The sequence below is a fragment of the Balaenoptera ricei genome, chromosome 3 (assembly GCF_028023285.1).
Source record: "Balaenoptera ricei isolate mBalRic1 chromosome 3, mBalRic1.hap2, whole genome shotgun sequence".
NCBI lineage: Eukaryota > Metazoa > Chordata > Mammalia > Artiodactyla > Balaenopteridae > Balaenoptera > Balaenoptera ricei.
In genome coordinates, this window is record NC_082641.1 from 175144218 (window position 1) to 175167538 (window position 23321).

The 23321-nt window shown below is 51.8% G+C and overlaps 1 protein-coding gene across 3 annotated transcripts in view; it reads right to left on the reverse strand.

Moving 5' to 3' along the window:
* Positions 1-1616: 1616 nt before the first annotated feature.
* Positions 1617-23321, reverse strand: part of SLC44A2 (solute carrier family 44 member 2) — a 28263-nt gene continuing 6558 nt past the window's right edge. Inside the window, exons 1-22 of one of the 3 annotated variants that reach the window (XM_059918436.1) lie at positions 16130-16354; positions 15612-15660; positions 12147-12220; positions 11939-12023; positions 11271-11355; positions 10963-11073; positions 10823-10883; positions 10612-10735; positions 10409-10492; positions 10203-10315; positions 8471-8602; positions 8280-8379; positions 8103-8195; positions 7841-7925; positions 6968-7230; positions 6788-6882; positions 6107-6210; positions 5928-6001; positions 5769-5839; positions 5503-5591; positions 3762-3846; positions 1617-2894 (exon numbers count right to left, since the gene is read on the reverse strand). In XM_059918436.1, the coding sequence (XP_059774419.1) occupies positions 2788-2894; positions 3762-3846; positions 5503-5591; positions 5769-5839; positions 5928-6001; positions 6107-6210; positions 6788-6882; positions 6968-7230; positions 7841-7925; positions 8103-8195; positions 8280-8379; positions 8471-8602; positions 10203-10315; positions 10409-10492; positions 10612-10735; positions 10823-10883; positions 10963-11073; positions 11271-11355; positions 11939-12023; positions 12147-12220; positions 15612-15660; positions 16130-16166 (2121 nt within the window). In that variant the 5' untranslated portion in view covers positions 16167-16354 and the 3' untranslated portion in view covers positions 1617-2787. Of the gene's footprint in view, positions 3302-3761; positions 3847-5502; positions 5592-5768; positions 5840-5927; positions 6002-6106; positions 6211-6787; positions 6883-6967; positions 7231-7840; positions 7926-8102; positions 8196-8279; positions 8380-8470; positions 8603-10202; positions 10316-10408; positions 10493-10611; positions 10736-10822; positions 10884-10962; positions 11074-11270; positions 11356-11938; positions 12024-12146; positions 12221-15611; positions 15661-16129; positions 16355-23321 lie in introns of those variants that run through there. The other 2 variants (XM_059918434.1, XM_059918435.1) reach the window with 2 other exon arrangements.

Sequence of the window (23321 nt, forward strand, 5' to 3'; positions counted from 1 at the left end):
TCCACCCAGCCCTGGGATAAAGCCTCAATACTAAAGAATAGGCAAGATCTGACATTCTGGGTGGGGAGGCTGACAATTAGCAAGTGAAAATACAAAGAAGTAATTGCAGACTGTGACAAGTGCCATGAGGAAAAGAAACAGGGTGATGTGGTCATCACTAAGAGAGGCCAACTTTTTTTTTTTAATTAATTTATTTTTGGCTGCGCTGGTCTTCATTGCTGCATGCGGGCTTTCTCTAGTTGCAGAGAGCAGGGACTACTCTTCACTGCGGTGCGCGGGCTTCTCATTGCGGTGGCTTCTCTTGTCGCGGAGCATGGGCTCTAGGCGCGCGTTTCTGTAGTTGTGGCTTGCGGGCTCTAGAGCGCAGGCTCAGTAGGTGTGGCGCACGGGCTTAGTTGCTCCACGGTATGTGGGATCCTGCCAGACCAGGGCTCGAACCCGTGCCCCCTGCATTGGCAGGTGGATTCTTAACCTTCTTAACTACTGCGCCACCAGGGAAGTCCCAAGGCCAACTTTTGATGAGCAGGGAAGGCTTCCTGGAGGTAACCGCTGAGCTGAAAGCAGGAGGGTGAGGAGCTAGCTGTAGAAAGAGCCAGGTGGAGAGCATTTCAGGCACAAGCCCTGGGGCCAGGGTGTCTGGATGAGTCAGCAAGAGGGTGTTAATGGGGCGGATGGGGCAGGGCCTTGTGGGCTGCCATGAAGACTTTGGCTTTCACTCAGTAAAAGGGAGCAATGGAGGGTTCTTGAGCAGAGGAGGGGTGTGAACTCACTCGGGTGTTAGCAGGCGCCCTTCCACACCCGTGGGGGAAACAGTGAAGGAGTGGGGATGGATGAGTTGATAATGAAGGCTGGGAGCTGAAAATATGGGGAGAAGTGAGGTTTAGGAGCTGTTTTGGAGGCGGGGTTAACAGGAGCTGGGGGGTAACAAAGGAACAAACCTACAAGATCGAAATGAACAAGGAAACCCAAAGAACATCTGTACAGGATAGCAGGTGAGAGCTTTGGAGACCTGACCTTCTCAGCCCCTTTCCTGCTGGGGTCACCTTCAGACACGTCGCCCAACTTACCTGCCTTAATTAATGAATGGCGACAGTACATAAGCAAATGAGAAGTACTCCAAAAATGGTAGTTATTTAAGAAAAATTCCGGAGGCAGGAATGTAGGAGGGAGAAAGGCAGTTAACATGGTGGAGCAGTTGGCCCAGAGGTGACAGTAAGCGAGCTGGCACCAAGGGGGCAGTAGCGAGCTTCCAGGTTAGCAGGGTCGGGCAGCTTGGCAGGTCTGAAGCCCTTTAGACTAGATTATGGTGCACAGGTGCCCGGCCAGGGACAAAGCAGGCCTGGGGGCACATGTCCAGGCTGTGTGCTGAGGAGGTAGGCAGGTCACTGCCACCTGCTGGAGTCTGAGGATCAGAGCCTAATAAGGGGTATTTGTTCAGGAGAAACCTGAGCCGCCTGCATGGTGGAATTCAGGCGGAGGCCAGCAGACAGAGGCTTCCTGCCCTCCCTCCTTCTCCCTGGGGAGGGTAGCCCCAGATCAGAGGATCCCAGGGTGGTTGAAGCTGGGGTTACCCCTACCAGCCTCCCACTCCCCCCCACAAACACTCCAGGCTCGGGCTCTGTACAATAGGCACTTTATTAGTGGTTGGAATGCAGTTACAAGTAGGGGTGTACGGACAGAATGGGGGAGGGGGCGGCAGGCACTGGAGACAGAAACCCCAGGCTGGGATTTCTCCAGATCCCGGATTGGGATCCTGGATTGGATTGGGGGGGGGGCGCCCTTGGGATATGGCGAAGGGGGAACCAGCACACCCGTTCCCACCCCCCAGTTCAACAAATTTGGCAAAAGGATCCTCAAGGCAAGGTGACTGGGCGGGGGGGGGGGGGTCCCCCCATTTGCCCAGAGCATCTGCCCATCTCCCCACTTCCTCTGAAATCATCCCTTGGGTGGATTCAGTTTCTTTTCTCTCTTACAAAGAGAGCTGTGTCAATAACTAGCAGAGAAGGGCGGCTGGGGGCGGTGGGATTCGGCCCAACCTGCCAGCCAGCCGGTTTCCATTAAGCTGCTATTAGCGACCTCCTCCCCCCTGTTCCACACCAGCTTGATCCCAGCCTCCCTCCCCGGACAGCCTGCCTTCCGTGCCAGGAGACACCCCTACCTGGCACACACACCCCCAACCCCAGCCATACCCGAGGAGGGGACATCGGAAAGCATTCCTCAGTGGCCCCATCTCAGCCATGATGACAGACAGAAAAAAAGCTAACAGACCCTTTAACGCATGTCCAGGTTAAAAAAATAATAATAAATGCCTGCCGCAGCCGGTAGCCAGTTGTTCAGCCCCGGAAAAGGGTCCTGGCATCCTGGCTGGAGCAGATGCAAGTGAAAGGTGGCTTTCCTGTGGCCACCGCTGCTGCAGACACAAACGCTGTCCTGTCATGAGAGGGGGACAGGAAGCGGAGGGCAGCCTGCAGAGGGCCCTTGCATGTCAAACATCAAGAAGCCTCGCTGGGCTTCTCATCCGGGCCAGTGGGGGCTGGAGAGACTCATTGCACAGTCTTGGGGAGTGGGGGGCGGCCGTGAAAACGCGGACTGGCCCTTGGCATAGGGAGGAGATCCCACAAATCCTCCAGGCTCCCAGAAACTGGTAGTAACTGGATGATGGGGAGGGGCAGGAAGGGGGCGGCAGTGATAGGACTTCAGGTCAGCCCGATGGGCTGGGGGTTCTGACCCAGCTGCCGGGCACCCATTGTGAGACTTCCCGGGATGGGGGGTAGGAGGGCGGGGCCTTTAGGACTCCACTGGCTTCTTGTTGGTCTTGTTCAAAAGCTTCTTGAGGGTGAGAGACATGAAGTAAGGCCTCTCTGCGGTGCCATCGTTCCTCTCCAGGTCCTCCACTGCGGAGAGAGAGGCCCCAGAGCAGGTGGCATGAGGGGAGCCCACGGCAGGGGCCTCAGGGGACAGGGTTGGCGGACAGGGGCCACAGAGAAGCCTCAGAGGGTTAGGAAGCAAGACATGCTGGGACTGGAGGGGGCGGACTGGAGCAGGCTGGGAACTCAACACACACACACACCCCCACACACACGCTCCCCACTCCCAGGCCAGGAAGCCCCGCGTGCACCCCCATCTACAGGGAGGAAACAAGGAGGCCTGCGTGGCCTCCAAGCCAGCCTCCCTCTCTACTCCTCGACTTCGCCCCGCTTCCCCTCCTCCTCCGCACTCCCCTTCAACAGGATGTCTCTCAGCTCGGGCGACATGAAGTAGGGTCGCTCCTGAGAGCCGTCATTCCTTTCCAGGTCCTCACCTGGGCTCCCCCCAGGAACCAGCAGGGGGGAAATGGGGGTGGTCAGGAAGGGAAGGAAAGAGGGAGGCAGGGAAGAACAGGGAAGCCAGCAGGCATGGAGGAGAGGAAGAGAAAAGAGAAAACAAAACAGAAAAACACAGACAGATGGAGAGACCAGAGTTAGTGGCAGCCACCGATCCCGCCCGCCCCGCAACAAAGCCGGAAACTCCGAAGCTGAGGGCCCAGGGCACAGAGTGTTCCAGTTGCAGCCTGGACCAGGGGACAACAGGATGAAGAAGCTCTGAGTGCAGGGGGAAGCTGAGAGGGGGCGCGCCGGGGCCCTAGGATGAGGGAGAGCCAGGCCCTAGGGGAGGCTGCGGGCACTGGGTTGGCATGTGTACCCCCATCGGAGGGAAATGTTCTGCCCAGAGGGGAGAAGGGAGTCAGGGCCCGGGAAGGGTGGGGATGAGGGGTTACTCACAGAAACAGAGGAACAATGTGTCCACACACATGCCGTAGACACTGAAGAAGCCGTGGGCAATCAGGTAGGAGCCGATGATCACCGTCTAGGCAAGGAGAGACAAGCTGTTTCCACCCCAGCTTCTGCCCAGGGCAACCCCCCACTCACCACCATGTCCCTCCCCAGCTGGGGTTATGGCATTTCCCCGCTGATAAGCCCTTCCTCTGGACCTCCCTGGTGGCGCAGTGGTTAAGAATCTGCGTGCCAATGCAGGGGACACGGGTTCGATCCCTGGTCCAGGAAGATCTCACATGCCTTGGAGCAACTGAGCCTGCGTGCCACAACTACTGAGCCCACGCACCACAACTACTGAGCCCGCGTGCCACAACTACTGAAGCCTGCGCACCCTAGAGCCCGTGCTCCGCAACAAGAGAAGCCACCGCAATGAGAAGCCCGCGCACCACAACGAAGAGTAGCCCCCACTCGCCGCAACTAGAGAAAGCCCGCACGCAGCAAAAAAGACCCAGTGCAGCCAAAAAAAAAAGAAAAAAAAAAAAGCCCCTCCTCTTGGTCGTTCCTCTGGCTGCAATTTTATGCATCTTCAGGGCAAGACAGGTTTAATGCTCACAACCCTACTAGACTGTGTCTATCCCGTTTATAACTCTATCCCCAGTTGGGACTTCCCTGGTAGTCCAGCGGTTAAGACTGTGCACTTCCACTGCAGGGGATGCGGGTTCGATCCCTGGTCACGGAACTAAGATCCCATATGCCGTGAGGTGCGGCCAAAAAAATAAATAATTTTAAAAATCTTTGTTAATTTAAAAATAACTATATCCCCAGCAATCTGGAAATTCACGGGGCCTTGGTAGGTACCTGATAAGCATTTATTGACTGAAGTGAGCAGACTTCAGAGAGATTACATAACTTGCCCAGAGTCACTCAGAACTAGCAAATAAAGAACTAAGATAAAAATCGAGATCACATATACACACTAATGTGTATAAAATAGATAACTAATAAGAACCTGCTGTATAAAAAATAAATAAAATTCAAAAAAAAAAAAATCGAGGTCACTGGGCGCCAAGGCCTGCACTCAGATACTGGACTGCTCTTAGGGTGATGACCTAACCCCTCCACGGCTCCGTCTCCTCCCTGCCCTTATCTCCATCTCCTCGCCACTTCACTCCCTCCACACCAGCCACACTGATTTGCTCACTGTTTCTGGCATAGTCCTGCCTCAGGGCTTCTGTACTTGATGCCTCTGCCTGGATGTTGCCTGCATCTCCTTCAGATCTTAGGTGTGACGTCATTTCCACGGGGAAGCCCCCTGGACTCCCACACCTGCCCACATCCTCCACCACAAGCTCTAACAATTGGCTCCCTGTAATTCTGCCCTGTGGCACGTACAGGTTTGCAAGCATGCATCCAATGCGGATCATCATTGGTTAATGTCGATTTACTCCTCAACTGTAAGGCCCTTTTCTTTTTTCTGGCTGCGCGGCATGTGGGATCTTAGTTCCCCGACCAGGGATCGAACCCGTGCCCCCTGCAGTGGAAAAGCAGAGTCCTAACTGCTAGACCGCCAGGGAAGTCCCAAACTGTAAGGCCTTTAAAGGTCATGCCTGGAACGTGGTCGGTACTTAATGTTTGTGTCCCGAATTAACAACTCCCTACCTCTGACCCCCATCCACATCTGTCTAGTCAAAGGAGGCTAGTCCCAACATCTTCTCCCCAACCCCTGTCTGTCCCCAAAAGTTCATACCAGTATAGGGACCCAGTAATAATTGAGGGGTGGTGCTGTGTCCTGCACGATCCTGATTCGGTGGGTGAAGAAGAAGAAAGCCAGGATCCCTGGAGAGGGGGAAAAAACCGGGCTGGTTGAGGGTTCTGGGTAAAGGAAATAGCCCCCCTCAAGAAGACCCCAGAGAAGAAGACAGTTATCAGAGAAGACGTGGGGGCCCGACAGCAGCTCACAAGTGGCCCCCAACAGGCTCCCGCAGCTGAACAGGCTCAGTGAGCAGCACTCACCCACACTACCCACGATCAGAAGTTTGCCCAACAGGAAGAGGAAGTCGGTAACTTTGTCCAGGACAGCCACCCTGCAGGGGACAGTAGTAAACAGGCGTGAATGCTGGCTCAGGGCCTGGGGGAGGAGGGAGGTGGCCAGAGGACGGTGTTTTCCCTGACCTGATGATGTTTCTCATGAGCAGGAAGAAGGCGTTTCTGGCTGAGGTGCAGAAGTTGGTGCCGTAGATGGCAATCTGGAGGGAGGTGGGAGGGATGGATCAGGCCCAGTGGGTGGGGAATGAGGGCTCCTCCACCCAGCAGGAGCTGGTGGGTTACTGCTTGGTCCCAGGGTTACTCACCATGATGTAGGCATTCCTGTTGAGGAATCTGATGAATTTCTCCAGGCACCAGAAGCAACATTTGAGACAGGTCATGAGGAACTTTGCAAACTTGTTCTCTGCAGCTGGTAGATGAGGGAGAGATGCAGAGGTGAGAGGAGACCCCACTCGGCCTGGTAGGAGCCCCCTACCTCCTTGTTACACACACTTGCCATAGTCCAGGACCCTTAGAGCCCACCTTCTCAAAGAGATGGGGAGAGGAGACTTGATCCAGGACCTCAGGCCCAACCCATAAAACGGGCGTTCAGCCCAGCCTCCAAGACAAGAAGCAGTGACAACCCACACTGCTATCCTGGCCCCGCCTCCAGGGCAGAAGCCCATCCTTGATGCCTCCTTGGCTCCACCCCGAAGTACAACCAATCCCAGCCCAACCCTCTCGTCAGGAACCAATGGTGGCCCAGGCCTCTCGTTCCCGCCCCCTCAGCAGTAAGAACACCCAGTGGGCTCTTTCAGCCACCCCCTCCATCACAGGAACCAATCACTCAAGACCCTCAGCCCCACCCTTTCCCCACCATAGGCAGAAACCAATCTCTGTCCCACCACCTTAGCCCCACCCCCCCACAGGAACCAATCCTAACCTGCCCCTTAGCCCCCCCCCCCCCCCAACCTCGGGAGTTACTGCCAACCCTCTGTGGGCCATACCTTTCAGGCGCTGATCCAAGTACTCGAGTATCACTCGGATGATCTGCACGATGGCCAGAATGAGGGAGCCGAAGGCCAGAGAGCCTGTGTGATACCTTTGGGCCGAGGGAGTGGTCAGTGGTCCAGCCAGGCCTCTTCCACTCCATCTCACCCCTACCCCCAGCCCACCGGGGGCCCCACCTGAGCGCCCGGCCGAAGGCAGAGAAGAGCGGGAAGGCAGGCAGGTCATCCGGCTTGTTCAGGGCCCAGTAGTAGGAGGCGAAGGCCCCAGCTAGCGTGACCTGGCCCAGCGCCAGCACGAAGTTGGCCAGCCAGAAGAACATGAAGGCATTGAAGATCTGCAGGCCCAGCAGGGCCCGGTGGTAAGTCGACTCACCACCGTAGAAGGCGAACTGGCAGTGGGCTCCAGGGCACAGGCGGGATTCATTGGAGGAGGGGAAGGTCTGTGGGAGGGACGCAGAACCTGGTCACATCATAGGGGCTAGGGGTTCAGAGTGGGCTCTGGGCATCAGGTCAGACCTGTCAGGTAGACCACGAGATGGGACAGGAGTCACGGGGAACAGAGTTAAGTCAAGGAATTGGGGGTTTAGGATAGGGGTTTTCAAAAGGGCTTCTAGAAACAAGATTAGGGATCATCATCCCAATGGGTGTCAGAGAGGCAGGATAAGCTCTCTTGGGGATCAATGGAGTGGCCATGTGGACAGATCACAAGTGGCAGAGATCAGTATGAGGACCACAGAAGGCAGGTTAGGGGCTTGTGAAAGGCAAGGACGGGGCTCTAAAGGAAGGACTGACCGTCACTGGGTTAAGAGAGGGGTGTCGGGGCAGGAAATGAAGTCAAGGTGGAGGGGGAGGTGGGTAGATCAGCACTTAGGGGGTGGGGGGAGTAGGTGCCAGGCTGGATCTCTTCCTCTCCATGCCACCCACATCTGGCACAGGACATACAGCAGGCACCACATGTTTGCTGAATGGTCCCCAAGTGGGGATGAGAGGCCTTCAGATCGACTGTGGGCTGCTAGGGAAATAGCCACCCCCCAACTTCCGGACACCCACCTCAGGGTTGCAGGTTTTTCCAGCAACTGAGCAAGCGGTGTCATTGAAGATCTTATAGACAGCTTCGTTGGAAGTGGACAGAAAGCTAGAGGCTCATTAAGGAACCCAACGTCTGGGATTAGGGACCCACAGGGGCATGTGGAAAAGAATCCATTCCCACACCAGGTTCAGGCTTTGCCCCCAAGATGTAGGTCACCTCCAGGCAAGTGTGGCACTTAGCCCCCAGCCCCGGGGTCGGAGATCAGGGTCTGATGGTGGATACATAGCAGTGCTAGCCCAGTAGGCGATGCAAAGGCACAGCAGGAAGAAGGTGACCAGTGGGTACAGCAAGGAGCACATCACGTATCCCACAGCCCTGGGAGGAGTAGAAACACAGACATCAAGGCCCGAGCAGCCCTGGGACCACCCCAGCCTGACCCCCTGGCACCCCGGCACCCACCTGCTGGCTTCTTTAATGAGTGCAATGGCGATGAGAATTCTCTTCCGCAGAAAGATGAGCAGTAAGATGATAATAACCTCGAGGACGCTCAGAATGATCACTGCGGGGGGGACAGAGAGTGATCAAGTCCGCCACCTGCCTGGGCTCCCCACTCCCACCCAGGCCTCACTGAATGGGGAGCTGGGACTCACTGAAGGCCATCCAGGTCTGCCGCAAGTGCAGGTACACGCGGAGGTCCGTATGGAAGCCAAGGTCCACCAGGGAGATGTCAGAGCCGGCCTCGCCACGCAGTCGAGCGTACTCCATGTAGCAATGAAATATTCCTGCGTGGGGAACCACCGTGCTACAACTGACCTCAGCCCTCCGACGGCTCCCCCAACATTACAAAGCATGTACAACCACACCCATTTAACAGAAACAAAAACCAAGGCTGAGAGGGGCTGCCATCGCTTGCTGCTGCCTCAGGGCCTTTACTTGCTGTTCCTGCTGCCTGGTTCAGTCTCTCCCCAACTGGATCCTCACATCTTCTCGTCCCTGCTCAAATGTCACCTTCTCATGAGGCCTTCTGGGATCTCTTCCCCCATTTAGAATCATACCCTCTTACATTGCAATTTCTTATCCCCCTTCACAGCTTTGACATCCCAGAGGTTTTCTGGTTTGTTTCTTGCCCATCTTGCCCATACCCTCTGGAATATAAGGTCCACAAAAGTAAGGATCTGTCCTGTTTTATTCACTGCTGTAAGCCCAGGACCTAGAAGACTGCCCAGAACATAGTAGTCATTCAGTACATGACGGATGAATGAATGAGTGAATAGATGCCAGGATGCTGTGTGGCCTGACGCTTTCCTGACCCCTCTGCCATCCTGTAACAATGATTCATGGGTGGGGAGGCAGGACACGGGTGCTAACATCCAGTGGGGTAGCATTAGGGATTTTCACCATTCCCCTTAGCTCTGGTAGAAGAAAGTTATAGAGTACAGATAAAGTACAAAAAGCTAGTCACCAAAACTGCCAGCACCCAGCTAGAAACCACTATTAATGAATATTTTGGGAATTCCCTGGCAGTCCACTGGTTAGGATTCCACACTTCCACTGCAGGAGGCATGGGTTCAATCCCTGGTCAGGGAACTAAGATCCCGCGTGCTGCGCGGCATGGCCAAAATAAAAAAAAAAAATTTTTTTTAAATGAATATTTTAACATCTGTGTCTCCAGTGTAGGTTGCACATCCAGCATCTTTCCTCCTGGAAAGTTTAAATGAATAAACAGAACATGAAGCACTGGCTTCCGAGCACTGCCTCTGAGTTCCACAGGCCTCAGGCCCTCCCGCATCTCATCCGCAGACTGTCTTCTTCTCATTAAATCTCCTAACTGATAAATACTAATTATCCCCAATTTATAGAGAAGGAAATTGAGGCATGGGGAGGTTGAGTCACTTGCCCAAGGTCACAGAGCAAGGAATTGGTAGAGCCAGCATTTGAACCCTGGGCTTTCTGGTGCCAGAGCATGTGGCCTTAACCACTGTGCAAAATGGTATACTTTAGAATGAATTTGCTGTTGATGAAATACAGATCCAGTCCTGCTTGGGAAGATTATGATTTAATGGTTGTTTCCAAGTATCTGCTCTCATAAACAATGTTGAGATGAATATCTTCACAAATATTCCAGATAAAAGATGGAGGATGTCTGATGGCTCAGGAGAAGTTTTGTTTTTTTTTTTCGGCTGTGCCACAGGGCTTGGAGGATCTTTGTTCTCCAACCAGGGATCAAACCCAGGCCCCATCAGTGGAAGCGCCAAGTCCTAACCACTGGACCACCAGGGACTTTCCTCAAGAGAAGATTCTTGATGGGCCAATGACAGCTCAAAGGGCATAGGCATTTTGCAGACTGTGGGGAGGGGAGGACACAGGGAGGGAGAGACGTACCGTAGCCTAGGACCAAAATCACCATGACGATCATCACCCAGACCATAATGCCAGCCAAGAAGCGGAGCAGGACGATGAACAGGAGGCTCAATACCATGGCGATGGCCAGGCCTCTGGGGGATAAAATGGGTACATGAGCGGACCCCATCCCCTCGCCAGTCTCAGACAGGGCAGCCCAATGAGGGCTACCTTCCCTCTCAACTTACATGATAATCCAGTACCAGGAGACTGTGTAATCTTCAAATATCCGCATGGCCAGCTGCCGGGCCTCCAGGACTCCATTGGCCTTCCTGGGGGAAGGCAGACAAGGCTTTAGGTCGGACCCCACTCCCTGATTGGGCCAGCCCCAGGGGATGCCCTGTCCCACCCAGGAAAATGCGATGCCAGCATGGTGGGTCATGGTCCTCACTTGGCGCCTTCCACCAGCTCTGTGATGTTTTTCCGAGAGCCATGCCCATCCTCATAGGTTGTCTCGTTGCCCACCATGAGGACCCCCTTGTGGCTGTGGATGGCTGGGAAGCACCGCCGGGCCACTGCACAGAGCGGGGGATAGGACCAGTCAGGTTGAGCCCCTGAAACCTCCCCACGCCCCTCCCAAGCTCACGGGACCCCAGACTCACGGGGTTTGCTGGGGGTGAGGACGGCGGGGCAGTCGCCATCTCGGAGGACCTCGGCCACACCCTGCCAAGAGACAGGGAGGGGGTCAATCCTGCGGGCCAGCACTCTCGACCTGCCCCTGCCTGGGCAGTTATCTGCTTACCTTGTTGTTCTGGAAGCCAGGCACACAGAACTTCTTGTAGTACTCAAAGTCCTGGGATCTGCGAGCGTTCAAGTAGGTGAGGTAACGGTCAGGACATTTCTCCACGCAGATCTTGGGGGGGCAGGAGGCAGGGGTTGAGTGGGGTCCGGATAGACACCTGATCGCCTCTCAAGACAGAGGTCCCACCCCCTTCCCCCTATTCACCAGGGAGAGAGAAAGGGCTGGGAGAGAAGCTGCCGCTACAAGGGGAAAAGGACCAGATGGTGGAAGGGGGGGGACAGGAAAGAGGAGGGGAGGGGACGAGTTACCTGGGGGGTGGGACACTGGAATTCCAGCAGGACCAGGGGGCTGGCACACTTCACAATGTTGAAATAAAACAGGAAGGGTTTGTTCCTGGGGTTGGGGAAGGGAGATGGAAACTGTCAAGACTCCTCAATCAGCCTATATAGACTATCTTAATGAAAACAATAACAACAGTAATAACCACAGCAGCAGCAACTCCATGCCAAGTGCTCTTCTAAGCACTGGACATGTGCTGGCTCATCTAACCATCACAACAGCCCCATGAGAGTGGGACTGTCATGATCCCCATTTCAGAGATAAGGAAAATGAGACCCAGAGAGGTTGAGACACTTGCCATAGGTCACACAGCCAGGGAATGGCACAGCTTGGATTGAACTTGCTCTTTTACCTCAACTATTCATCACCCGCGGACATCAGATCCGGGACTGTCTCCTCTCTGTCTCTCCCCTAAAATGTGGGCTACCAGAGGACAAGACTTTGAATGTCTCATTTAGTGCTATGTCCCCAAGGCCTAGAACAGAGGCTGGGGATGGCGGGAGTTTTATAAATACTTGTTGACTGGACTAGTGGATGGATGGAAGCGAGGAAAGCCTAGAACCTTCTCCCCAGTGCTCATGAAGCTCTCCCGCACACTCCTCTCCAGACCCAGCAGGCCCCAAGGAGCCAGACTCACTCATTTTTCGTGCCCTTCTGCCCGCAGAACTCGCCTCGGCTATCAGTGGGGTAGATCACTTTTCGAGGGTCCCCATGAGTCCAAGCTGTGGAGGGATCCAGGGATGCTGAGGGGCTGCCATTCCTCAGCACCAGCCCCACTTCTGCCCCAGAGGCGGTGGCTTGCCCTTCCACCCTGGAACCCCAATCCCATCCCCTCCTTTGCTCACCTATGATGCCTACAGCCACATAGCCCACAATGGCCAGGAGGAGGAAGACACAGCAAATGACGTCTGTGCAGCCTCTGGGGAGCAAGAGACCGTGTCAGGGTGGGAGTACTGGTGCCCTGGATATCATGGACCCATCCTGCCTTGTACACACATATAGGTATGTGTTATTTGGACACATGTTCCTGAGTGGTACCAATGCTGTGCCGAAGGGCACGTGCATTTTAAATATTAATACCTTTCACTGCAGCACTATTTACAATAGCCAAGATATGGAAGCAACCTAAGTGCCCATCCATGGATCAATGGATAAAGATGTGGTGTATATGTATACAGTAGAATATTACTCAGCCCCCCATAAAGGATGAAATCTTGCCATTTGCAGCAGCATGGAATAGATCTGGAGGATATTCTGCAATGTGAAATAAGTCAGACAGAGAAACAAATAACGTATGCTTTCACTTATATGTGGAATCTAAAAAATGAAACAAATGAACAAACAAAACAAACAGAAACAGACTCATAGATGCAGAGAACAAACTGGCAGTTGTCAGACTAGAGGTGGGTGGGGGATGGACGAAACAGGTAGAGGGGATTAAGAGGTACAAACTTCCAACTACAAAATAAATAATTCATGGGGATGTAATATACACATAGGGAATACAGTCAAAAATACTGTAACAACTTTGGGGACTTCCCTTGTGGCGCAGTGGATAAGACTCCGTGCTCCCAATACAGGGGGCCCGGGTTCGATCCCTGGTCAGGAAACTAGATCTCACATGCATGCCACAACTAAGAGTTTGTATGCCACAACTAAGGAGCCCTGGAGCCACAACTAAGAAGCCCACATGCTGCAACTAAGGAGCCAACGAGCTGCAACTAAGGAGCCCACCTGCCATAACTAAGACCCAGCACAACCAAATAAATAAATAAATAAATATTTAAAAAAAATATATTGTAACAACTTTGTATGGTGATGGGTGGTAACTGGTCTGATTGCAGTGATCATTTCATAATGTATAAAAATATCAAATTACTATGTTGCACACCTGAAACTAATATAACATTGTATATTAATTATAACTCAATAAAAAAAAACTAAAAAATAAAAAATAAATTTTAATACCTCATGCTACACTGTCCTCAAAGCAGGTTGCAGCAATGTTCAGCTCTCTTTTGATTAAGTGCCCATTTCCCTACATCCTTACCAGCATAGCATATTAATGTTTTTTTAAAGTGAAGCTATTTTGTGGTGATCAGTTTGTAATGTATAGAAATACTGAATCACTATGCTGTGCACCAGAACTAACATAGTGATGTAGGTCAATTATACTTCAAAAACAAACTAACTCATAGAAAAAGATATCAGATTTGTGGTTACCAGAGGTGGCAGTTGGGGAGTGGAAGGGGGCATTGGATGAAGGTATTCAAAAGGTACAAACTTCCAATGATAAGATAAATAAGTGATGTAATGTACACATGGTAAATAAAATGTTGTATGATATATATGGAAGTTGTTAAGAGAGGAAATTTTAAGAGTTCTCATCACAAGGAGAAGTTATTTTTTTCTTTTTCTTTTCTTTCATATCTATCTGAGATCATGGATGTTCACTAAACTTTTTGTGGTAATCATTTCATGATATATGTAAATCAAATCATTATGCTGGGGCTTCCCTGGTGGCGCAGTGGTTGAGAATCCGCCTGCCAATGCAGGGACACAGGTTCAAGCCCTGATCTGGGAAGATCCCACATGCTGCGGAGCAAGTAAGCCCGTGCGCCACGACTACTGAGCCTGCGCTCTAGAGCCCGCGAGCCACAACTACTGAGCCCACAATTACTGAAGCCTGCGCGCCTAGAGCCCGTGCTCCACAAGAGAAGCCCTCGCAATGAGAAGCCCGTGCACCGCAATGAAGAGTAGCCCCCACTCGAGGGAACTAGAGAAAGTCCGCGCGCAGCAACAAAGACCCAACGCAGCCAAAAATTTTTTAAAAATTTTAAAAATTAAAAAATCATTATGCTGTAGACCTTAAACTTATTCAGTACTGTATATCAATTATATCTCAATAAAACTGGAAGAAAAAATGAAAACAAAAACCCATAAGTTTCACCATGTTAGCACTTACTAAAAAGAAAAAATTAAACTATTGTTATTATCATAAGATTAAATACGAACATGATAAAATTTAAACCATACAGGAATGTACATAACCAATAACTGTCTCCCACATAACCCTCCCCTCCAGGAGTAACCTGTGTTAATGATTTCTAGTGAGTTCTTTTTATTTTTTTTTAATTTTTATTTATTTTTGGCTGTGTTGGGTCTTCGTTTCTGTGCGAGGGCTTTCTCTAGTTGCGGCAAGCGGGGGCCACTCTTCATCGCGGTGTGCAGGCCTCTCACTATCGTGGCCTCTCTTGTTGCGGAGCACAGGCTCCAGACGCGCAGGCTCAGTAATTGTGGCTCACGGGCCTAGTTGCTCCACGGCATGTGGGATCTTCCCAGACCAGGGCTTGAATCCGTGTCCCCTGCATTAGCAGGCAGATTCTCAACCAAGGCGCCACCAGGGAAGCCCTCTAGTGAGTTCTTTATTCACTGGTACAAATGTTTTCAAAAAAAACTTTTTTTGGTTAACTCAAGTATGATTATGATACACCCACTGTTTGTGTCTTGTTTTTTTTACTAATATATTGAGAGGGATCCAAGTGACTATTTAGAAAGGCTCTTGCACATTTTAACAGCTGTGTAATAAAATAACCTAAGGATGCACTGTAATGTATCTAACTAGTTCCAAGAGATGCAACTCATATTGTTGGTTTTTGCCATTTTCAAAAAGGCAGCAGTATCATACAATTTTGCCCATCTATGCAAGGTGTACTGAGAGAATTTTTTTCATAGAATTTTAATCTCTGGAACAAAGCCGTACATCAAAAAAAAAGAAAAAGTCATATTTCCAAATTCCCTCCAAAAAAGACTATCAATTAGTTTCAGAGCAGAATGTGTCAATCTTTTTTTAAATTGAGGTAACATTGATTTATAACATTATGTAAGTTTCATGTGTACAACATTATATTTCTACTTCTGTATACCCTAGTGTGTCAATCTTTTTAGCCTCTGCCAATCTGTGATGGGGAAATTCTATTTGGTTACTGTTTTAAATTACATTCCTTTACTTTCCAGTGAGTTTGAGCATTTCTCCATAACTCCACTGTTTACACTATTTCGTGTTCTATAAATGATCTGTTCCAGTCTTTCGCCTGAGTTTTAAAAATTCATTTGTAAAGACTTCGTATATTAAGGAAATTCCTTTATCGTTCTTTTATCATTCTTTTATCTTTTAAGTTCTTTTATCGTTAAGTTGCAAATATTTATCACCAGGTTGTTGGAGTACAAATGTGGAGGTGTGTAAAGAAACAGGGGTGGAGGCAGTGTTAGTAGAGACCCCTCCCCTCTCAGGAACCCAGACTGCTTACCTGTTGTAAATGGGTCCTTTGAAGGTGGGGTCATACTTCTGTGGTGTTCCTGAAATTCAGCAAGATTGAGCTGAGTGATCCAAGATGGGGCTGGCAGACCACCCTTCCCCAGATGTTCCTAGGGGTGTCTTGGCCACGGAGAAGTAAGATTCAGAGATCCTGCGGATTTTCTGTGAACAGCCCGATTTATCACCTGGCGACCACTCACTGGGAGGGGGCTGGAAAAAGGGCTACCAGCGAGCCCGGTGGAGAGGGGAGAGTCCAAGGTGGGATCTGGAGATGGTTCTCACAGGAGTCCTGGGGAGGCTGCGAGGACAGACCCTTCGGATGAAGGAGTTTGGAGGGACCTCCGGGCGGGCGTTGGGGTGAAGGGTGTTGCCAGGTGACGATGGGGGGTGGGGGATACAGGCTGAAATCTGCAATTCCGCTCCCCCCTCGTCCCCCCACCCCAGGTCCTCCCGCTGCCCCCTCCCCCTCCAAGTTGCCAGGCCCGGGCGCGGGAGCGGGGCGCTGCCTACCGTGCTTCCCGTAGTAATGCTGCCGCTCGCCCCCCATCCCTGCGGGCGCCCTGCCCCGACGAGCGCCTGCCGGATCGCGCTCCCTCTAAGCCCTCGGGTCCGGACGCACGGGAGTCCCGAGGGAGGGACCGAGGGACCGACTGACGGCGGCTCCTCCCAGCAGAGTCAGGCGGGGCGGCCCAAACCGGTCAGACCGGCCCTAGCAGAGCGGCTGCCTCGGACGGACTGGACCACGGAACGGAGGGAGGGAGAGAGGGAGGGAGGAGAGGGCCGGGCGGGGCGGCAGCTGCTCCCGTCACTCACCCGCCGCCCGATTTAGCTCTCTCCGCAACCCCCCCGCCCAGCCCCCACCCGGGGAACTCTGTGGCTTCACCCTGTGGCCTGGGCTAGCCCCCAGCCCCCAGCCAGGCGACACCGCCCTAGAACATCTCTCAACCCCGGAAAGCGCCTAATAATTGTCCCATTCTCCAGGTGTGGAAACTGAGGCATAGGGAGGTCAGTGTCTAGCCAGGCACAGCAAAACGGGCAGATGGCTTAACCAGAACAACCAATGACAGAGTATTTGGGCTGAAAACTCTCCAACCTGTGGATGCATTTTTTTAAAAAGTAAATGCCAACAGTTAAATATTGGGACAGTCCATATAAAAATCCACATCCTTGTCTCTTGAAAACTGCCAAATTAGGACTGACAGCCCCCAGTGCCACATCCCTTCCTGGCATTGCCCCCAGCTGGTCCCTTTGTGGCCCCCAAGGCTACACACCTCAGCTCACCACCCTTGCACACTCTCACAGTCGATAATCCTGAAGCCACTGCTTTGAAGAACACGTATTTATTGAGCGTCTGTTGGGTACAGTGGCATGTGAGAGACCCAGTCTTGTGGGTCTGCTCTTGTGGAGCTGATATCCTACCGGGTGGCCCTGGATTTGAATGTTCCTGCCCCATCTGAGCCCAAGGATACTCAGGCCAGGGCCTTGCCTTCTCTGAGCCTCAGCTTCCTCAACTGTGAAATGGGTCTAAAGCATAAAACCAAAACCAGCCAAAGACCAGGCATGGGATACCAAGAAGTATACAGTTGGCATGGATGTAGTATATTGTCAGTGTAGGAATACTCAGCGGATGTGGACGTATACAGTAGGTATGGGGGTACTGCCAGCATGGGGTATACAGCCCACATGGAGGTATACAATTCGGGGTGTTTAATCAGTTTGGGGTGTACAGTAGGGGTAGCGGTATACAGCTGGTGGGAGGCATACAGTCAGCGGGGAGTTGTACAGCTGGTGGGAGGGTACACAGTCAGCATAGCATTCCCAGTCAGCTGGCTACACCCCCTACACCAACCATCCACCCCTGCGCCAGCTGTATACTCTCTTGATCATGTGCCTGTTCAAACTGCATCTCCCAACAGCCCTTGGGGCCAGTTGTATACTTCATAGTACAACCAGCTCTACAGGTGATGTGGCATGATACAGTTGGCGTCAGGGTATAGTCAGCAAGAAGAGCTATCTAGTGTGGAGCATACAGCCAGCATGGGGTTATAAGAGAACAGTTGGTGCTCAATAATCGTACCTGTTGCTTCAGAGTCAGGCACCCCCTGATGGGACTCTGGTCACCAACTCAGCTTGTCCCTAGAGAAATGTCACACACACCCCCCCCCCAGTGGCTTCTAGCTGTGGAGGCCCCACCTGCCCCCTGGCCCACAGGCTTCAGCAAACAGGCGAGGCCCAAGGCTCCAAGCGATGCCCTTGGGTGACCAGGCCTCCCAAAGTAGCCCTGTGGTTGCCACGGTCCCTGCCAGCCCAAAGGCCGGCTGGTCCCACCCCGCCCAGTGCAAGCAGTGCCCAGGCCACAGCCTCTCTCTTCCCAGATACGCTAGGTCCCCGGGGGACACTCTTGCAAACTCCGGCCTTCAGCCACCAGCTCCACCCTGATGATGCTCAAATATGGGTCCCTGGGGAGGGCCTCACTCCTGAGCAGCACGACCCTGTGACACCTGCCCCCCAGCACCCTACATGGGGGTCTCATGGGCACCTCCCACTCAGCATGACCACATCGAGCCCCCATTGTCCCCCAAGCTGCTCTGTCCTCCTGAGTGCTCAGGCTGGAAACCTGGGACACCTCTCTCTTTGCTTCACATCAGCTTTGCCTTCAGAATCTATTCAGGATCCAACCACTCTCACCCCCTGTTTGGCTCCCACCCTTGTCACACGGCTGTCGTCTCCCGCCTGGACAGTGCAGGTGCCTCCACCCTGGTCTCTCAGCTCCTACACTTGTCCCCCACTGTCCATTCCCCCACAGGGGCCAGAGGAGCCTGTGAACACCCGAGTCAGGGCACTCCGTCCTCTGCCCTGAACCCTCTATGGCTCCCATCTCACTCTGAGGAAAAGCCCGACTCCTCACCATTCCCACAAGGCCCTGCCTGCTCTGCCCTGTCCCCTCCTCCCTGCCTTCACCCCCTCCCACTCTCCCCTTTCCTTGCTCCGTTCCAGCCTCACTGGCACCCTGGTTATACTGTAGGTTATACTGGTTACACTGTACACTGCTTTTTAAACTTTTTCGCATTTATTAAAGGTTTTGACCATGAGGGCGTCATAAAATGTCATGAAATTCTATTTGCCATCTAACCGTCTACTTCTAAATAGGAGACAAACACTAGTATAGCAACCGTTTTAACGTGGAAAATTTTTTAAATTTTTTGAGAAAAGAATGATGTATTTATATTTTTTTCCTTTTTGAATTTCAACCCTCAAAATATTCCAGCAAAAAAAATCAGGGGAGGTTGGGCTGGGTCTCCTTCAATGGGCATCTGTTGCCCAGGAGGATGGTGGACTTGCCCTCACCCAGGCCACCACCAGCCCATGTCCCCCCCCCTGATTAGACTATAACTCACCAGGCACAGTCTCACCTCAGGACCTTTGCTCTAGCTGTTCCCTCTCCCCAGAAAGCTCTTCCCTGAGACAGCCGTTTGGCTCCACCTCCTTCAAGCTCAAACATCACCTCCTCAGAGAGGCTTTCTCTGACCATCCTGTCTAAAACAGCACCCTTGGGGCCTCCCTGGTGAGGAAGGGGTTAAGAATCCTCCTGCCAATGCAGGGGACACGGGTTCGAGCCCTGGTCTGGGAAGATCCCACATGCCGCGGAGCAACTAAGCCCGTGCGCCACAACTACCGAGCCCGCGAGCCTGGAGCCCGTGCTCGGCAACAAGAGAAGCCACCACAATGAGAAGCCCGCGCACCGCAACAAGGAGTAGCCCTCGCTCGACGCAAGAAAGCCTGCGCACAGCAACGAAGACCCAATGCAGGCAAAAATAAAAATAAATAAAGTAAATAAATTTTTTAAAAAAAATAAATAAAACAGCACCCTTTCCTCCTTCTCTCCTGTTACCCTATTTTATTTTGTTTCTGACTCATTTACACATTGACTGTTTATTGTCTGCCCCCATGTCTGTTTGCTGCACAAGGGCAGGGATTTATGTCTGTTTTGTTCATAACTTTGCCCCCAGCGCCCAGCATAGCATCTGGCACAAGACAGGCACTCAGTCAGAGTTTGTTAAATGAATAACCACGATATATAATCCATGTATAATATAGCTAAAACTGAAAATAAAAATGCAGCTTAGAGTTTTCCGGGTGCACGTATTTAAAAAATTAATTTTTGAGTTTTATACATGTAAGAATTGAATACATGATAAATGTGGAATTTCCAGTTGGCAGGGAAAGGATAAATCAGTCAGTAGCCTTGACTGCTCATTTGGAAGAAAATAAAGTTAACTCCACTCCCACCACATAGCAAAACAAATTCCACATGGATTAATCATGCAACTATATAAAACTCAAAACTATGACAAGTAGGATGGGAAAACACAAGAGCATATTTCTACCATCTGATAGCAGGTGAGACGGGTAAGGTGGGTGGGGGAAGAGAGAAAGGAGCGCCAGAAGTTTCTTATGTCAGCCAAACTGGCAGAGTGGGAACCATCAGATAAGAACAGCTGGGGCTGGGACTTCCCTGGCAGTCCAGCAGTTAAGAACCAAGGAATATCTTTCAGACACTGGCGCAGAGCTCTTTACAATACGGGTGATCCTATCAACAACCCATTTTAGGGAATTCCCTGGCGGTGCAGTGGTTAGGACTCAGAGCTTTCACTGCCGAGGGCCCAGGTTCAATCCCTGGTCGGGGATCTAAGATCCCACAAGCCGCACGGTGCAGCCAAAACACAACAATCAATTCTACAGCAGAGGAAACCGAGGCTCACGGAGAGGAAGTGGCTCCCCCAGTCACCTAGCAACAAGTGGTCAGTCCCTACTCCAGTTTTGATGAATGAGTGGGAACCACTGAGGGTGTTTGAGCAGGAGCATGACGAGGCCAGGCTGGGGAGGGGAAGACACATGGTGAAGTCTCAGACAGCTCTCAGGGAAATTAGTGGCCGTGATGGGACAGATGCGCTATGGCCTTGCTGTGTGAACTTGAGTTACCCCTCTTTAAGATGGAACTAAAGAAGCAGAGAGAGGCACCTGGTGTAGCCTTGGCTCAGGGCGTTGCCTTGTGGGTGGCTCAGGAAATATAAGAGGAAACAATGGTACTGTCATCTGATGGGTTCCATTAGCTCTCATTTTAACATTAGCCAAGTGGGGACGGAGGGAGGGGCAAGGCAAATACTAATGGTTTGATCATTGAGCCTGAGGATGGAAACTTGCTGAATCTTTGCAAAAATGCTGCAAAATAATAACAGTAGAATGCCCCCAGCGCCTCCATATTTCTGACCTGTTTACTGTGTGCCAGGCACTTTTCTGAAACGTTACACGGTTTACCTCCGCTCACCCTTATAGCAACTTTGTGAGGTTGATCCCATCATTACCCCCATTTCACAGATGCGGAAACTGAGGCCCAGAGAGAAACACAGGCTGGTGGCCACAAAGATGGTGAGCAACAGAGCTGGGCCACCCAGCTCCTGAGTTAGTGTTTTCTATGGCTGCTGTAAGTAATTAACACCAACTTGGTGGCTCAAAACACAAATTTATTATCTTATGGTTCTAGAGATCAGATGTCCAAAGTGAATCTCACTAGGCTAAAATCAGGGTGCTGGCCAGGCTGCGTTTCCTTGCCTATTCCAGCTTCTAGAAGCCCCCCTCATTCCTTGGCTCGTGGCCTCCTCCTCCATCCTCAAAGCCAGCATTCTCATTAAGCCCACATCCGCTTCCATTGCTACATCACCTCCTCTGACTCCCCTGCCTCCCTCTTTTCTTCTTCTTTTTGACCACACCGCGTGGCATGCAGGATCTTAGTTCCCTGACCAGGGATCGAACCCACGCACCCTGCAGTGGAAGCGCAGAGACTTAACCACTGGACAGCCAGGGAAGTCCCCCTCTTTTCTTTATAAGGACCTCTGTCCTTGGGGCCACCTGGATAATCCAGAATAATCTCCCCATCTCAAGATCGTAAATTTAGTCCCATCTGCAAAGTGCCTTATGCCGTGTATGGTAACATATTCATAGGTTCCAGGAATTAGGACATGGATGTCTTTGGGGGAACCATTATCCTGCCTACCACAGTGTCTTTTTTGTTTTAAGATTTTTTTTTTCTTTTGACGTGGACCATTTTTAAAGTCTTTATTGAACTTGTTACAATATTGCTTCTGTTTTATGTTTTGGTTTTCTGGCCGCAAAGCATGTGGGATCTTAGCTCCCCGACCAGGGATTGAACCCACACCCCCTGCACTGGAAGGTGAAGTCTTAACCACTGGACCGCCAGGGAAGTCCCTACCACGGTGTCTTAACCATTTAGGCCATCCATCCCCCTGTGGGGCAAATCCATCCACCATGTTTTCATATGGCTCAGCACTAGGAATGGTCTTTCCATTAAGTGGCTGAAAAACATCAAAGGAAGACTTTTGTCATGTGAAACTCAAATGTCAGTGGCTATAAATCAAGTTTGCTTGGCACACAGCCATGCTCATTCGCTTTCATATTATTTTAAAATAAATTTATTTTATTTATTTTTGGCTGCATTGGGTCTTCGTTGCTGTGCCCAGGCTTTCTCTAATTGTGGCAAGCAGATGCTACTCTTCATTGCAGTGCCTGTGCTTCTCATTGCGGTGGCTTCCCTTGTTGCAGAGCACGGGCTCTAAGCACGCGGGTTTCAGTAGTTGTGGCACGAGGGCTCAATAGTTGTGGCTCACGGGCTCTAGAGCGCAGGCTCAGTAGCTGTGGCGCACAGGCTTAGCTGCTCCGCGTCATGTGGGATCTTCCCAGACCAGGGCTCGAACCCATGTCCCTGCAGTAGCAGGCGGATTCTTAACCGCTGCGCCACCAGGGAAGTCCCTGTTTTCTTACTGTTGATGGCTGCTTGCTTTCATGTTGTCTGTGGCCTATGGCAGACTCGAGTAGCAGGCATAGATTGTATGTGAAAATATTGACTCTCTGGCCCTTTACAGAAGTTCGCTGCCCCCTGGTCTCTAAGCCATGAACCCACACGTGTTGAGCCCAAGTCTGTGCCAGCATGTTTCATGTGCTCTGCTTATAACAACCGGCAGTGGTAAAGGCATGTCATTCATTCCCGGCAATGTGGGTAGGGAAATTGACAAGCCCTTTCCCTCTCCAGGCTAACGTTTTCCTGTGTGGAGAATGGGACTCATCCCTGCATTTACTGGTAGCTGTTGCCAGGGCTTGGTGCTCAAAAAGCACTTAGCACAGGTCTAGGGTACAAGGCTTTAAGAAATGGTAACCAGGGGAATTCCCTGGTGGTCCAGTGGTTGGGACTCGCTTTCACTGCCGAGGGCTTGGGTTTGATCCTTGGTCAGGGAACTAAAATCCCGCAAGCCACGGCACGGCCAAAAGAAAACAAAACATAAGAGAAAAGAAATGCTAACCAGGAGCACGGTACCATTTGACAGAGGGGGCAAACTGAGGCCACGTGCTCAGACCACATAGCTGGTGAGGGATGGAGCTCTGAATCAAACCAAGGTCCCTCTGGCTCCAACCCAGGCCTTTTGGGGGCAGATACTGGGAGAGGCAGAGCTAAAGATGTGACAATGGTGGGGGAGAAGGCATGGGAAAGTTGGACCGTTAGACCAGGATCGGGGAGGGGAGGCGGTCGTTGGGTCCCAGCCTTGCTGAGTACGAAGGCCAGCGCACCCAGTTCAGTGGGTGTAGGAGATAAGGAAACAGATACAGGCTACCCAGTCACGATGCTCGT